We start from the raw sequence: 18,423 nt of genomic DNA, 5'->3' as shown, positions 1-18,423 counted from the left end.
ATTTGATATGCTTTTATAATTTATCATTACATAAATATTATATATGGTTTATTAAGACAATCATTTTAATCCAGTCAAATACCACCTCGTAAATTGGTACGGAGGGAAGTAGTGTAAATTGATTTGGATGTTCGGATGGTTTGGAAAAATTTATCAAAATTTTTATATTCATTCCAAACCATCCGAATTTTATAAAATCAATCCAATCAAATTGTCTATATTTGTATGCTTTTTTATGTGTATTTATTACCATGTACTATTGCACCTAATATGTTTGAAATTTCAATCCCAATTATGTCGAACAATAAATTTCGGTCGATATATGTCGGTTGATAAATATCATTTAGTGTCTTTTCTCTCATTTATTTTAGGTAAAAGTAACTGATTCAAAAAATTACTTCTCATTTAAATAATTAATAATTATTTTTCATATTTATCTTACCTAATTAAAATGGAAAGAGATTAATATGATAAAAAAATAAAGTAGTAATAAATTGAAATCAAAGAATGAATTGTCTAATTACATTTTTAGTTCATGTTTTCGTAAAGGATATGTAAAATGAAAATATGGCAAGTAAAATAGATTGAAAGTAGTAACATTCTATATATTGTAAACTTTCGTTTTATCCATGATTACTAAAAAATCCTATTGGGAAGGGAATACAAGGCGAGGAATCAAACCATCGTCAATGAGGTGAGAATTTAGATAGTCAATCAATTAAACTACTAAAAATTTTGATTTATTTTATATCACAAATTTCAAGAAGTCTTTTGTTTTTTTTTGGTTACAAGCTCTTATATCTTGTTCTTTGTTTCTATAGTTAATCTTTTTAAGCATAGATGAGTTTCTCTTTCAAAATAAATACAAATTATTAGGTTTGTTATACTTGAGCAAGTTTCTTGGTGATTCATTGTGAATAATGTATTTACAGTCAAAAGTTTTGCAACTAAGCTACTATATTTAGTATGAAAGAGTTTGACATGACGCACATGACTAAGGGGACAAACAAAAATATTGTAAACATAGGCTATTAAGTTAGTCAGAATAAGGAACACAAATGACAGTACCTTACACGAATCTTACATCATACAGAATACAAAGCAGAATATTATATAAAAAGTTATTTACACAGACAATCTATATTATTTTCTATAAAATGTTTTTTTTTCTTTTCTAAATTCTATTTTTTGTTTAAGAAGCTGCCACTGCTAATTGAATCTCCCCTTCTGTTATTGGCAAGAATCCTACTCGTTTCTGCATTATATAAAAAAAGAAGGAAAAAAAAAGGTTAACCCAAAGAAGAATATTATACAAATTAAAATCAATTAATATATTTATTCAAGAATAATTTTGTAACATATAATTTGCAACAATCAAAGTTGACCTCATAGTGATGAGTTACGTACGTTATCATAGGCTGAATAATCTGTTTCAACAAATTTTATTTTTCTAAATTATAAACAACTCTGGTTGTTACACTACCAAAAGTGTTTACCTTCTGACTGGTAGTTAACCAATAATTTTCATGATATTACGCATAAATATTAAACATAAAGAATATTTATATAGTTGAAGTTATTAAAGTTTTACTTATAGGTCACTTTTTTTATATAATAATGATTTTCAAGTCAACTTACATATATCTCAACTATTTCATCACGATATCTCAACAGATAATAGAATACATAACCATCATTATATTATATTTTTGAAAATAGAAATTCGAGAAAAGGAAAATTAATACGTGCTTCATGCAGTTTATTAAACGTGTTTCTAGTTTGTGGGAAAACATGTTGTAAACTTTCAACTCTATCGTAATTTCCTTATGCGCCACCTTTGACTAATATCAAATGAGGAAATTAAAAGCAAAGTTCAATTTGGAATCTCTCTTCCTCACAATTTATATATATGATCGTGCTTGACTGATGGAGAATTTAAAACAAAAGCAATAATCTTAAAACTTGTAGTTTAAATTTGAGAACAAGCTATAAATATTTATGTGACTATATAATTTTATAATTTATTTAATTTTTCTAGTCAACCAAAGGTGATAATTTATGTAAATCAATAGCTTTATACTCATGAATCATGATGTCTGAATTAGTTTATGCATATCTAAACTAATTTACGAATTACGATTAACTATTTACTGTAGTATTTAATTTAATTAGTAACTTTAAAATCATGATATGAAAACAATACCTCTCTAGATTTGAGTCCTTTCTTTACTACTCCTCCATTATTATGATTTTGTTGTTCCATCAAAGGACCACTTCCACCATTGTTGTTATTCATGCAAAGTTTCATAATTTTCTCAGCAACTTCATTCTCATCTTTGCTCTCCATCATCAATTTCTCCACCTCTGCTTTCGACAACCTCAACTTCAGCCTCGTAGGGTGGGCCTGGGACGGCCCACCACTATTGAGCGTGGAGTTATTATTATTGTTGTTGTTATTATTATGATAAGACGAGCACTCTTCAGTTACAATACTAGCAGGCTTCATGATTGACAAGTCAGACGCGGATCTCCTTGCTAGCATTAGCGTCTCGAGCCGATCCTTGGCGCTCATTTGGATGGCGGATCGGACCCTCCTCGTGCTTCTGTTATTCTCTTCGGGGAATTTAGGCAATTCAACGAGAAAATAAAGCCTTTTGGACTTTAACTCTTGTTGAGGCTCTAATGGCTTTGCTCGAACCCCGAAATGCTTTACTTCTTCCGATTCTAATAATACCATCGATGGATAATTTTTCAGAACCTCGTTTGCATAAATTGGTGTTTTGAATTTCATCGTTTGTCCATCGATTTTCATCACTTTTGTTGTTTTTTTTCCTCCCAGACTGTTCCCCATTTTTTTATTTTTTTATTTTATTTGAATTTAAAACCAAAAATAAGATAGAAGAATTTATGATGAAAAAGTAGTTGTTTTGGGCTTTTATAGAATGCTAGCAAAATAAAGAGAACAAAATGGCAAAAGTTGGTGTAAGATAAGGACAAGGGGGTAAACAGTAGTTGTTTGTTCATGGGTCAAAGAAAGAGTGCAGATTTGAAAAATATGGACACATTATTTTAACGTTTTGATAAAGTTAAGTAAACTACGTATTTTTACAACATTAGGTCCCGTTTATTAAGTATTCAATCTTATTTTCAAGATTATAAATCGAATATTTTATGAAAGGTTACAAATAAATATCTTTCGAGAGATAATATAATGGTGTAAAATATATTATTTACATAGTGTATAACTTAATCTTGACTTTTAACAATCTAGAAAAAGATTAGAAAAGGTGGAGTAGCATTTTTTGATGCGTAAGATATTAACAAATTTAAATTTTGACTTTTTGTAATACAAATCAGACCTCTATGTGACTTGTTATAGTGGTTAAAGAATATTCAGACAAACGTTATTATTATAAAGAGGTTTGATCGTATATACTAACTAACTATGTTTAATTTTTCGTTTAGACTATTTTATCTTCGAACTTTGTTACGTACTCTCAAATGTAGTGTAATATTACAATTTAAATGCAACACATGTACATTTAGATGATGATGTTAATATATAATTTGCCATATTATTAAAAAATCATAAGCAAAAGGACTAAAAGTGTGTATTTAATTATATGAAGGTTAACTTTAATTAGTTTATTATCTCAAGGGTCGTAATATTAGTATTTGCTAGTATTTGAGGGACAAAGAGTGCAAAATTCTGAAAAATATATATAATAAAAAAAGTTTTTACTATTTTGTTTCATTCTTTGCCACCTAGTTAGTTGTGGTCTTTTTTTATTTATTTTTAGTCTATAACAAGAATACCTTAGTTTGTCATATTCGTTTTTGTAATTAATTTATTCGATAATGTTGCTCATTTGCATGCCAACAAAACAACCATGTCCCATATTTAATGCCAAAAATCGGATTTTATAACCCTTCAATTTCTACATTATATTTGCAAGTGTAATAACTAATAACAAATCGAATTCATACGCTTGAACCGTGCGCTCTAATATCAAGTTTGTTATGATTCAAATTAGGACCTAGATATGACACTGCAATTAGGATTCTCGAAGCCTCGTATATGAACAAATTCAGTAACAAGAAGTATTTTTCCTTTGATGAATTTTATGCCAGATTAATTTGGACTATTAGAACCAAAATAAATAGGAATTAGTAAAATGTAACAACGCTTCTCGAATTGGATATCTAAAAATGAAGAAATACTCCTAATATCTAGAACAATATTTAAGTATCACACCACGCGGAGTACATGTAACTATTGTCATTATTGTTTAATCTATATCACTTGTAAGTTATTTTAATATATCTTATACACAAAATATACCAATAATTCAAATCTTCTTTTTGTACTCACCTTCTCATTCATATTCTATCACAAATATAAAATAAAATAATAAAAAAAACAAGCCCCGTGAATTATGGGGAGCGTTTATATGGTTAATAACGTAATTTGGCAAGGCTACATTATTTTAATAAATGAACGTAAACTCATTGGTTAATTAAATAATTAAGAACTAAGATTGCTTAATTAATGAAAAAGACGTGCGTAATTCACGGTGTGGATCCGTGAATTAGTAAAAGAGTTCCCCTTCCGTTATCATCATGGCCTTTTTTGACCGTGTGTCTTCTTTCTTATTTTCTTTTTTAGGGGATTAATCATAGTGTTCGAATTAGCTTATTTTTTAATTAATTTTATGAAATATTTGCTATCTTTTAATGATACAGTATCTATCGATCACTTTATTCGCTAAAATTTAGATAAATACAAAGAAATCATCTACTAATATTTTTTGGAGACAATTATAAAAATAATATTGAGTATAAAAATACAACTCTTTATGTTTCTTTTCTTACCCATACGCAAGACAATCACTTCATTAACAGCCATCTCTTTTCTATTTAGATTAGAATTAGACTCTTCATTCTCAATCTTAATAATATAACTAATCATAATTAATTATGTCAATATTTAATTACGAATCCTAAACTAATTTAATTCTATTAATCGCTCGGCCTATAATTTTTTTTACAGTGTTTCTACAATGAACTTAATTATAAAATCAACCAACACACAAAATAACTCATATAACACGTTTCATTCTATCTTAACATAGGGGAGTTTTCGGTGAAATATTACACCTTTGACAAAAAAACGAAAGATATTTTAGTAAAAAAAAAATAGAGTTGAATTATAATTAGTAACAATAGAGGTCAAAAAGTAACTTAAATAGTAATTGTTCCAACAAAATGCATGATTTTCATCAATTGTTATAATTTCTCAACAATAGTCTTCTAGTGTTAGATTTGACTTTGTTGGTTTTTAATCATGTCAAATAAAGAAAGTCAGAAAACAATCAATTATATAGACATTCGACAAAAAAAAACAAATCAAAAAATAATAACTTTGATGATTAATATACATTTTATAGTGTCTGATCATCTTTATCATATTTTCTTTATATTTGAAGTCAAAAATAATTTTGTTAATTTTTATTTCATTTATATAATATAATTTTTCAACAAAAAGGGTTATAATCCGCCCTTAGTTCTAATGACGCATAATTTTTCTTACATAGTACTAGTAAAATGCCCCAAAATTCTAGTTCTAGTCAATAATATGTTATCTCTAATATTTCAAGTAAATTTTCTTATGTTGTACTTGTAAAATGCCCCGTAATTCTAGTTCTAGTCAATATGTAATATAATTTCTACTAAATTGTTTTGTTTTTTTTTGAAACATCAATGGCAATTATGTCAAACTATCAACCTCGATGTGTAGGTGTTCCATGTTCTATAAATGTCCATCTTTTTAGAGAGAAAAAATTAAGCTCTAATGGAATTTATTTGCTTACACTTTTGAAAAAAAAAAGTTTTTTTAAAAGACATGCAGCTTTGTAAATTAAAAAAATATGAACCCAAATACTTTTCAGAAAATGCGAGAAATTAACACATAAAAAAATATTATCAGTTGAAAATAGGAGGCGTAGAAAATATTCAAATGTAAAAAATATATATTGGTTTATTCACTTTTTAGATAATACAAAACGTGTGAATTTTATTTTCAAGAACTAATTAACAGTAGGAGCACTGAAAATTAATTATAATCAGTCTTCAAAATTGAGAACAGATCCACAAATTTGGAAAAATAAATATCATGGTGATTTTAATTAATCTAATGTGTGAACTTTTCTTCATCACATATATTAGCTTATATTAAATGAAACATGTTGAGAAAACATTTATTTAATTTAGAATTCGAATAGACATGCAATTTTGTCATTACTCTACAATTTCTTGTCTATAGAATTTTAAAAAAAAATAGTTCTTGAAAATGAAAAGTTTTTTTTTCTTAAGAGAGACAGAAATTCAGCCTACTTTGTAATATTGGTGTGAATTGTGATCATCTAAAGATCCGAAAAAGTAAAAAAGGTATGAACACTTGACTTTGCTGGACAATTATTTAAGTTAGTAAAAGTCAACTAATACAATTAGTTTAGGTGTAAATTCAATGATTTATAAAAAGAAGAGGGACCTAAATCTCATCGAGTCATTCAATTGATTTTCACCTTGATTTTAAAGCACAATACACAAATATCTTTTCATGAAGTTTTTTAAAATTTTATGTCAAAGTTTTACTTACTATATATATAATTCAGGTCAAAATCATAATTAAGTTGATGAACATGATAGTCTGTTTGATTAAGCTTCTGAAATCAACTTATTTATATATTGTGTTATGAATAATTTGTTAAAATGTTTTGACTATATATCTTTTCTCGATCATAATTTTTGAATACGATTCATAATCTTAATTACTTTTAGTTAATCAATAGATATGCTTTCTATAAAGTATAAACTACACCAATTTACATATTTATATTAATTTTGATTCTCCCCAACAAAAAAAAATGTGTTTCTACTTTCTCTAATATTTGCATCTCTCTTTGCCTCTTAATTTTGTATGTTTTTCTTGGTTTTAAAAGACAATAAACAAAATTGTTCCAATATTCTCTATCCACTTTTAAAACGACTGGTTTAGCGGACGTGCGTTGCACGTATGTATCGCAAAATATTATCATTTACTAATTTAATAATTTATGAATATTCTTTTAATATAATAAAAATAGATTAAAAGCTTTTAAAAAAAACAAAAGTAATTTTAATTAATAAATAAGAACACCGAAATCATAGAAACTAATCTTATAAATAATAATTGGAAATATTAAGGACTCCTAAACCAATTATAACTATAAATAAATAAATAGTAATAACCTAAATAATAAATATAATATTAATTAGTACATTAAATAACATCTCAACATTGGAAAAAAGTATGATACGACAGTTCTTTTTAAAACTTTTTGAAATATAACATTGATTCTAGTCGGACTAATATTTTTATTCAAGTGTTACTAACAAAAAAATGCTTATTTTTTTGAATTTTGTTTAGAAAATTTTGCCTAATTGATTGGAGCTTTTTTGGCTATACATTTTAGGACATTTTTAAAAAATCGTTTTTGCCTATTTTTTTTTGGATATTTTTTGATTATATTTTTGCCTATTTTTTTGGAAGTTTTTTTTAACTATTTCTTTTACCAAGTCTATTTTATTTGGAAAAAAATTCTTCGTGTAGAACTTTAACCATATAAGACAATCTCCTCCATTCAATTTTTATTATGTTTATTATAATCAATATTTAATATCATTAAAATAATAGTATAATAATTGAAGAAAAATGTAAAAAAATGATTTTGTCTAAAATAGAGTTCTTTAATGAAGGACAAAAAATTCAATCAATATTTTAAGAATCTTCATGCTTTTAATATAATATAGATTATTAATTATATACTAGCAACTCTTTTACGTGCACGAATAATTATTCACGTGTTTAAAAAAAGATTAATATTTTATATAATGATCATAGCCAATTTGCATATAAACCTTCTAGAGGAGGTCAATGTTGGTGTAAGTTTTGATCATTCAGTCCAAAAAGTACGTGATGATTAATGGATCCACTCATCCACACCGTACGTGATTAACGTACGTAATCCTAATTATTACTTAGTGATTAATAATCAACCAATTAGATACACAGTACAAGTTCTACATATGTACTTGATACGTAATTTTACATTATCACGGATTGGATCACTTAAAAAATAAAAATTAATTAAAGCAACAAAAAGAGAGAAACATATTCTCATTTTCCGGTGATTAGTTCATTTCGGGTCAAAATGGGCTAAGCTTGTGATGCCCCATACACTAATGAGGGCGGCCGGGCGGATCAAGTAGGACCCGATAGTCTTTTAGACTAGCAAAATTTTTAAGATAAGTTGCACAAGATATCTTAGGTAAATAGTTGCGAAAAGTGAATAGTTTTATAAGACATAACTTATATTCATACGGTACGTGCTCTTTTGGTGGTTTATATGACGTAGTCCGAAATTGTTGAAGAAGGACAAAAAGTCTCATATTCGTGGGTAATGATATGAGTGGACTCATTATAAGGCTTAGGCAATCCTTCTCCTTTTGAGCTAGTTTTTGGAGTGTGAGTTAGACCTAAGACCTAATTTAATAAAAATGACAAAATATCCGTGCGGACCTAGTCCAAAACGGACAATACGTGAATGAATGTGAATCGTCGTGGCGAAACTGATAAATAAACCCTAAAATACAAATCCATGCGGTCCTAGCGCAAAGCGAACAATACATGCTATTAATTTGGATCGTGACAAAGCTAATAAATAAACTCGAAAGACAAATCCATGTGAACCTAATCCAAAACAGATAATATGTGTCGTGAATTTGAATCATTATAAAATTAATAAATAAATTTGAACGGACAAAGATATCATATTGCCAGCCATTTGTGTTTCTAGGAAGTGTCGTTAGTAACAAGTTGTAGGCATAATGAAGCAACGTGCCCAAAAATTGTTGAAGCCGCCGTCCATGGACTAATAATTGAAAGCTGCATGCATGCCCCAAACTTTCTCCATACTTTCTGTTAAAGTTGGATATAATAAAGATAGATAGGTGGAAAAGGGTTTTGGATAAGACGTTTCTTGTAATGTCATGTAAATTCGATTGCAATAGTATTAAATGTAAGCCATCGAAGTGTTGTCGTTAATAATCATGATCAGAAACGGATCAAGGATTTAAAATTTATAAATTTGGAATTTTAATTATTAAATTAAATAAAATATTAAGAACAAATATCGAGTTTGAACTAAACTTACTAGGTTGATTGGTTGAACCCGTATTTCGAGGACTAGCTCCACCCCTGATCAATCACTACTAAGAAAAAGGAATTAGCGACCCATTATCAAAAAATTATGTTAGTTATGAATAATTTAGTGATGTATTATCAAAAAGTATTATTAGGTACAAGCAATTTAGTGATAGATTAGCAACCAAGTTCATTGCTAATTCCAAAAAAAATAAAATGTAGTGAATATATTTGTTATAAATTTATGGACGGATTTTTATTTTTGTATAATTTTGAGACAAAAATTCTAATAAGATCGTCATATTCATTATAAATTTGTAGCTGAGTTGTGACAAATCACCATGTTTAATTAATTTGTCATAATTTTCTTTCGTATTGATAAATTTCATCATAAAATTATCAAAATTATTCCATCTCAAATTTCTATTTTTCTTATCGTGAGACATATTCAAGCGTAGCCTTAATTTGGCCAATAAAAAGGTCATTTTCTTTTCAAATCGTATTTTTTATATCACGAAAAAACAATATTGTCTTAGAAAAACATATATATCATGTTTGTCTTCGTCATCCCTGATCAATATTAAGTCGAAAAAGTGATATCTTTGATTAAATGTCACAATTTTTAAGTATAATATAATATGATCTAATATGGAGACAGAATATGTTTTATTATATCTTTGTGACTGATTTAAGAATAACCTTTCACTATCTTTTAGGTAGGATTTTAATAGTGAAAAGTGAATACTACTCCCATTGAAGTAAGAGATCAACAGAAATTTTGAAACGTCATTTCAAAAGGATTACAATAGCATTGGAAAGTTAGGTCTATCCAATTTCCAAATTGTTAGTATTTGATAGACCTTTCACAATACTTTCCCTACATATAATTCTAGTGATGGTTATAGTACCAAATTGACTTTATGTGGTATTTTGGAAAGTAGGTTGAACATCTCTCACAAATAAATAAATAAAAATTCATTTCCAAAACTAGTCGTTTATTTTCCTTTTGTGTAATGACAAAATATGTCTATATCCAAGAAGAAATGTTAGGTAATTATCTTTAAATCTGTCGTCTTGGTTATGGAAATTCAAACTAAATGTCCTTTACACATATAATATTAATTTGAAATGAGATCAAAGAATAATTCAAATGGCAAAGAGTTCACACTAGATTAATTGTCACTATATATGATATTCATTTTCCTATATATTAAGTGGACTTAAATTACCAATTCTCAATTTTGAAACTAAGGAGTAATGATCAAGGAGAATTTTTTTTCGGGGTGCTCATATAGTTTTATCTCGAAAAACATTAAGGTCAATCTAATAATGTGAACATGAAAGGCAAACTTGAAAATATAAATTGATTGAAAATCTGATAGATATCTATCGTACCTATAACTACAAGTACATGAGACAACATATATAATAGATTTTTCTAATAAAAAGATTTGATCACGACTTCAAATGAAATTCAAAGGAATCAAATACTAAAACAAAAATAAAGGATTTTGCTGAAATTAAAGGATGGACTCCATGTAGCACATGAAATCAAGGTTGAAAATTTGACGTACTATCCATTGAAATTTCAAACAATTAGGTGTAATTGGATATTAGAATAATATTGATTTTCAGTAGAAAATAAAAGAAAAAACTATGAAAGTCATTTTAGTTGGCATGAAGAAATATGAGCCAAACATATTTGATTTAATTCATTTTTCACCAATCACGGTTATTTAAGCCAAAGTTTTCAGGACCTTGTGTTTCTATAAAAGGTACAAATTATATATTTTTTTAAAATCAATATCACTAACTAATTCTTCAAACAAGGCTGACTTTTGGATTTAATTAGTCAAACATGTTGATTTCTGTTTTCAACTACCAAACTTGGATTTGTCTACCGGTAGTCATCTTATTAGTCAAAACAAATTTTTATTTGTATTAATACCACTATTACTTTTTATGGAGGCTATTTTATAATTATATTACAAATTCGCTCTATTTTTCTCATTTAGTAGAGGTTTGAAGCTGAATTATTCAACTTGTATTAGTTCATTAAGATTTTTTTTCATAATCATCATTCTTAAATTCATTAAGACGTTCATTTAAAGATTTACGTTGTACTAATATACCATCATCGCTAGTCTCAACAACTAGTCTCGCCGGCAATAGTACCACCATCAACCATCTAACTAGACTCAATAGCGTAGATATACCACCACCTCCATCGCTAGTCTCAACCACAACAACACCGCCATCAACCACCTCCACCTCGACTACTAGCCACCTCCAACACCACCCCTCCTCCATACGCCCCACAATCACCATCGTCAAGTGAAGTTTGCTCAAGTAGTTTAACATTTTTATCATCAATTCATGGGTAGAGCCATCTTAGGATGAGGGTGGTTTGGTGCACTCTTCATCGAAAAATAATGTAGTATGCAAAGATTAAACATTAGCTATTATGGTCAGTGTATATTGAATTTCACACATTCTTAAACCAACTCAAAAGAAAATTCACATACCATTCTTCAAATTCCTAGCTTTGCCACTAAATTCAACCGATAGAATGAGTGATTGAAACTAGTTAAGAGTGATATTTGATTTATTACTATTCAACATACTAATTCTTGGAGATCTAGAAATTTATACAAATTCAAGAACATCAAATTAGACCTTAGGTAGTAATTGAAGTCGTATAACGGAAACAAAAATTATCTGTCCACTACTTACCTTTTACTTGGTATGATTATATAATAACGATAACTCTATATCTACGTGTATATATTCTAAAGATTATTATTTTATAGATTACCATAACAAATTTGCAGACTTTTTGCATGGGGGACAAGAATTGATTGAAATTAGAACAAGTCCATGTTTGGTGAAGTTTTGATAATTTCAACATGAAATATAAAGAGAGTCAAAAAGGCACATGAGATGATGAAAAAAATGGGATCTTTGTCAGCAATTCACGGATCCACACCATGATGTTTAATTATAATTAATTTATATTTAACTAGTGAGATTAGATTAATATTTAAATCATAGACTTAATTATCAACAAATTAAGAGTCTGTTTGGATTGGCTTTAAAAAAAAGTAGCTCTTAAGTCAAAAATAAAAAGTCAAATTTAAATGACTTTTAAATCAAAAAATAAAATGTAGAGGGACTTTTGATTTTTAACTTATTTTAAGTCATTTTTAACTTATTTTAAATTATTTTATATTTGTCAAACATGACTTCTAGAAATTAAAAACTGACTTAAAAATAGATTTTATCAACTTTTAAACCAATCCAAAGAAGCTAAGTCACACTACTAATTAGCTTTCCCCATTATTCACGGACTAGAAGAAGAAGAATACCTACCTTTTGAATGATTGAAGCTTCTAAAAGATTTTATGTTAGAATTAGTAACTTCAACATAATTTTGTAGGAAAATGGTCAAGTCAAATTTAATTTTCTACTATGCAAATGATATTTGTTTTACCTCTATTATACTTTTGGTACCAAAATACTTATGATGTTAGTCAAATAATGACTCAAATATATATACTTCTCCAGCTTGTTAGCTCTATCCAAGGTGAATGTCCAATTTAACGTGATACTCACATTTTAATAAGATGGATACATATAACAATGGCATATAGACTATGGATATTAATTAGTTAAACTCAAATTTATTTATTAAGACGGCAACAAAATGTAGAAAGCTGAGAGGTGCAAAATCCGTTAAATGTGGGGAACATGGTAGCTTCGCTGGCTACCAAAATAAGTAACGTCATCCATTAGATAACCAAACGGAAAGTGACAAATCTCGTTAGTCATATATTATTATTAGCTAAGTTGTTCACACTCTTGAAAGCAATGTTACTATAATTGGATCGGATCATTCGAAATATATCTAGATAAATAAAAAAAATTAAAGTTATAATCTTGAAATAAAAAAAAAGATAACTCGTTATAACAGATAAAAATAATATAATATAAAAATATTAGACCGATGATATATATAACTTGATTGTCAAAACTTGCCGTACTCTTTCTTTGACCCATACACACAAATAAACAAACAACTATATATATACATATATATTGCTCCTTAAAATAATCCTTTTAAATGTGTTTATTTTACACCCATTTGTGCTCATGAACTCGTGCCAATATATTTCAAGAGGATACCAAGAAAACACATATCCATAATTTTAAAAAATATAAACCGCAAAAATATTGTTTCTTTATTTTAGTTGTTATAATATTATATACTCTTCATTATATATATAAGACGAAGAAACAAATCACAACCCTTCAACATAAAATCAAACAAGAAAGAGAACAAAACAACAAAAAAGTTGATATGGGAAATAGTCTAGGAAGGAAAAAAACAGCAAAAGTTATGAAAATCGATGGAGAAATGATGAAATTCAGAACCCCAGTTTATGCAAACGAGGTTCTGAAAAATTATCCATCAATGGTATTATTAGAATCGGAAGAAGTAAAGCATTTCGGGGTTCGAGCAAAGCCGTTGGAGCCTCAACAAGAGTTAAAGCCTAAAAGGCTTTATTTTCTAGTTGAATTACCCAAATACTCCGAAGAGAAGAATAAAAACCCGAGGAGGGTCCGTTCGGGGATCCAAATGAGCGCCAAGGATCGGCTCGAGACACTAATGCTAGCAAGGAGATCCGCGTCTGACTTGTCAATAATGAAGCCTTCAAGTATTATGACCGAAGACTACTCGTCTTATCATAATGCTTCAGGCTCATTAAACGGGGTTGGGCCTCAGGCCCAACAACCCATGAGGCTGAAGCTGAGGTTACCGAAATCAGAGGTGGAGAAATTAATTATGCACAGCAAAGATGGGAGTGATGTTGGTGAGAAAATTATGAGACTTTGCATGAACAATGATAACTGTGGTATTGGAACCGACTTGTTTCAGAGTAAAAGTGGACCGTTGATGGAAGAAGAAAGTCAATGGAAGAAAAATAATAATGGAGGAATATTGGTTAAGAAGGGAATCCGATCTCGAGAGGTAATGTTCTCTTCATTATGGACATAGATCCACTTTTCATGTTACATTGCTTATTTAAAGTTTATTATTTTAATTCATGTTCGTGCCATGATTCTAAACAAAAAAGTATAAAAATAAAATGCATAATTAGTGTAAAGTAAAAAGTATTTTGAGTTAATATAATTTACATTTTTAAGCTAAAAGATTACCTCAATGGGTATCATATATATAGTATAATATTACATTATCCTATAGATTAGCGCTCTTTCATCTTGATATGATCAAGTCGTATATATGCGATAAGTACAAAAATTTTAAGTTATCAAGTTACATATCCAAAAGATATTTAATTATTTATAGATAATACTTTTTATGAGATCTATAATTTAGAAAATAAAGTAAATTTTATAAGATAGAACAAGTAAAATGTGATCGATCTGATAATGGAAGAACATATCAAACAAATAAGTAAATTGCTTGCCTCTTTTGCATAAATTTTACTTATCATTTAATTATAGTTAATATATATACACACAAATTCTTAAATATGACATATTTAGCATGATTAATTTGGAGCATCCACTTCGTTAGGGTAAGTTTATTGTAAAATTATTCTTTTATTCTTTCATCATATAATTTAGTAAAAATAATAATAATACTTGAAACTTTTTTGGAATAATATATTTTACAATTTTTAGAAATGTACAAGGACAATAGAAATATCTAAGAAGTCAAAAGCTGCATGGTCAATATAATTTTTTGTCAAACTACATTAAGGTGTGTATGTAAATTTATTGTCATGTGATCAGAAAATAGTAAAATTATTTTTTTAAAAAAATATATAAAATAAAATTACAAACAATAAATTCTTATGATCCGATCATTTCTCAAATATCATATATAGTAAAAGCTGTAACATTGAAATGCCTTTTTTTATATTAAGGACCGACATGTATGAAAGAGAAATGTTTTCTAGAAAAATGTAATCCTCCTACTCAAGTGTGAAAACTTTCCCTTAATGGAATTTAATTTCAAGAATGACTGCTTCAATATTCTTTAAATTCTAATTCTACTTCAACTATCGACTGATTCTAACAATATTATTTAAATTGTTTTAACAATTTAACTCAATTGAAGCTTTCCAAAGTCAAACTTTGATGACTTCAACGTTTTCTTCTTTAGATTAGTTTTTTTTTTATGCATATAGAGATTAAATATAAAGTTTAGGTATCTACCTATAAAAAAAAATAAGAAACTGGTTATGGAAAAGGAAAGTTTTATTTCCGTAGTACGTTATAAAATAAAGTATACGTGCATGTAATGATAGAAAAAAAATTATATTCTTAACACCAAATTAAAAGAAATTAAATGAAAGAGATTGAAGTTGAAGTGTGAAATAGTGCCTTATCAACTAATTTGTTACCTAACGGCTACCAAAAATAGTTTTTAAAAATTCATTTATTTTCTTGTCAACTATCTATAAGATTTTGAAGGTGTTAGGGATGTTATCGAGAATAGGTCATACTAAAAGATTCGATCATTATTAAAATCATGTGAATTTTTTATAGACATTTTCATCGAAACATCATCAATAATCTGAAATTTCTTATTGAAAAATCTTTGAAATTTGTTTTCACAAGTACAATTTTGATGGTTTTTATCGAATGTTTCTAGTAGTTGATTAAATTTTTAACTTTAACCTTTAAATTTTCAAAAGAGAATATCACTAAGAGGTACTATTAAAAGTTGCGATGAGATAAATATTATCCTATCAAATCTGAATATAAAAAAATATTGACAGGGAACGTTTTTCACTTTTAATGGACCTTGTAGTAGCATGGGGAGGGTAACAAACAGATTTATTTATTTTATTTTTTAACACTAGACCATTTTATTTTAATTTTTTGTAACAAACATAATCGTTTTACACCAAACTAAACCAAACATGTACTAACACTAAAACATGTGTGTGGTTTTAATTTAGTCTGCCTTCACTATTACAAACGTAATAGATTCCCAAATGTTGTTTTAAAAAAAGAAAATCAAAAAAATTGCACACCTCTTCACATTATTATAATTATATTGATTAATTCATGATAACTAACTATGATGTCAAGTTTGGTTGCACACCACTAACATATCCAAAAAAATAATAATGTTTTCTTATGTCCATTCGAGTAATTATACAATTTTTAATTATGCACTATAATATTCTACATTTGTTAAAGTTTTAATTCTTTTTGTTCAATTGATTGCAGAAACGTGTAGGGTTCTTGCCAATTACAGAAGGGGAGATTCAATTAGCTATGACAGCTTCATAACAAAGAGAGAAAAAATAAATAAATCCATTTTATTATATTATATAGTTTTGTGTAGTGTATGTACAAGTCCTCTCCGAATTGACTCGCATAATTTTTCAGCTATTTATAATTAGTACTATATAGGTCACAGGTCCGAGCAATCACTAATGCTGACGTTAAGGTAGTTAGATTGTCTACATCATACCTTTTGAAGTGCGATTTTTTTCGGACTCTGCTATTAATGCGAGGTGTTTTGTACATCGGCTATCCTCCTCTTCTTTTTTAAAATCAGGTTTTAGTCATTTTCTGTATAGTAAAAATTAAGAAGCTGAAAATTAGAGGTGAATTATGTGAGAAACTGCTTATGATATATTACATTTGTATCCAACTTTCCACTTTTTATTGTTTCTTTTTCCTTCCCTTGATTTATTTTTATTTGTGTCAGTGAAGAAACAAGACTCTAATGCTATTTCAAAGTAGATTTATATTCAAAATTGTCAGTGTATTATTATTCGAAATTGCACAACTTCTCTATTAAATTTTTGGTTCATTTTTTCAAATTAGTAATGTTAGCAAATGCATCTGGTATTTGCTCCTGTTATTAACGGAGATTCAACGTGAATATGTGAAATTACCCTCAAATTGGAACGACGCTAACGGTCAAAGATGAAATTCGACTTCTTCTTTTTAATAGCAAAGGTAATAATAGTTATTAAATAGTTAGCATCACATAAAAAAATATCCCCCTTGAATAGTTGTTAATACAAATAAGAGAAACTCTTTTATGGCCATTTACGAACCATTAATGTATTCTCCGGATAGAGGAATACATAGAATTAAACATAGTAAACTATCCTCCCTTGACAAATTACTATGTCGAATAATAATTACATCCAACTTGTTTTACATATATTTGTACCAAAGGATAGGGAAGTGGGCAATTCAGAGGGCAAGAATACTTGTTAATTAATTTGAAACATGCTCAGACAATTAAAAAAATAAATCAAATTTCAAGATTATTTGGTTTGCTTATTGTTAACTTTGTATTTGGATGAATCATGAATCACATGTACCATACAAGAGAATGTGAAACATATCATATAATATTGTGTATAACAATGTTGGAGGGTTGTTCTTAATCTTTTTCACATGGCAGACAAAAGCTCCATAAAAATATGGTATCATAAAAGTCATAAAGTCAATATATTATGTTTCCATAAGGGTCCATTTATCTTTTTTTTTTCCTTAAAGAATTTCACTTTTCTCCATACATGAAGAGAAGTGATAGGAATAAAGTAGTGTCCAACTCTTTCTTCAAAGATAAGAAAGTTTCTTCCAAGATTTGCTTGATGTTAACAAAAGTGGAACATGTCCTACTTTACTTTCCAAAGATCCAAAAGGAATGGGAAGAAAATGGCCAGCTCTTTTAAGAACACAATCATTTTTTTTTCAATAATCCCCATGTTCGAGTTAGCTTGCGACCTCAACTAATTTCATGAGCTACCTACTATTTTTTTATTTATCCACCAAGGTTTAAACAAATAAAAAGAAATCACCTAATGTTTAGACGACCTCCAAACCTGATACCTCATGGTTCTCTCATTTCATTGACCACAATAGGCCACATCCATGGATATGCACCGACAATATAAAAGACGTATACACAATCAGGTCATTTTAAGGTAATCTACACACGAATCTCTGTGATATAACTGTTAACATGTGGTAAAGAAGGTAATTAACCTGCTATCACATGTCGTACAACAAAATACCCTGTCAAGTCCCACATGTTGTATGAACAATGCAATGTAAAAGAATTACCTTGTCGATATATGTAACTTAAATCCTTTAAAATGGCACAAAAGCAGTCT

The 18,423-nt window shown here is 28.1% G+C and overlaps 2 protein-coding genes across 2 annotated transcripts; one reads left to right on the top strand and one right to left on the bottom strand.

Moving 5' to 3' along the window:
- Positions 1-1,037: 1,037 nt before the first annotated feature.
- On the bottom strand, positions 1,038-2,918 carry LOC129873977 (uncharacterized protein At1g66480-like). The gene is made up of 2 exons (XM_055949190.1): positions 2,204-2,918; positions 1,038-1,255 (listed from the first exon to the last, which is right to left on the bottom strand). The coding sequence occupies exons 1-2, from the start codon at positions 2,849-2,851 to the stop codon at positions 1,193-1,195; spliced, it is 711 nt and encodes a 236-aa protein (XP_055805165.1). The 5' UTR covers positions 2,852-2,918; the 3' UTR covers positions 1,038-1,192.
- A 10,515-nt stretch (positions 2,919-13,433) lies between these two features.
- On the top strand, positions 13,434-16,927 carry LOC129873972 (uncharacterized protein At1g66480-like). Its single transcript, XM_055949177.1, has 2 exons — positions 13,434-14,273; positions 16,511-16,927. The coding sequence occupies exons 1-2, from the start codon at positions 13,602-13,604 to the stop codon at positions 16,571-16,573; spliced, it is 735 nt and encodes a 244-aa protein (XP_055805152.1). The 5' UTR covers positions 13,434-13,601; the 3' UTR covers positions 16,574-16,927.
- The last annotated feature ends 1,496 nt before the right edge of the window (positions 16,928-18,423 follow it).

The sequence above is a fragment of the Solanum dulcamara genome, chromosome 2 (assembly GCF_947179165.1).
Source record: "Solanum dulcamara chromosome 2, daSolDulc1.2, whole genome shotgun sequence".
In the NCBI taxonomy this organism is placed as follows: domain Eukaryota; kingdom Viridiplantae; phylum Streptophyta; class Magnoliopsida; order Solanales; family Solanaceae; genus Solanum; species Solanum dulcamara.
Note: the sequence above shows the minus strand (reverse complement) of the source record. Positions and strands in the feature narration are given on the sequence as shown.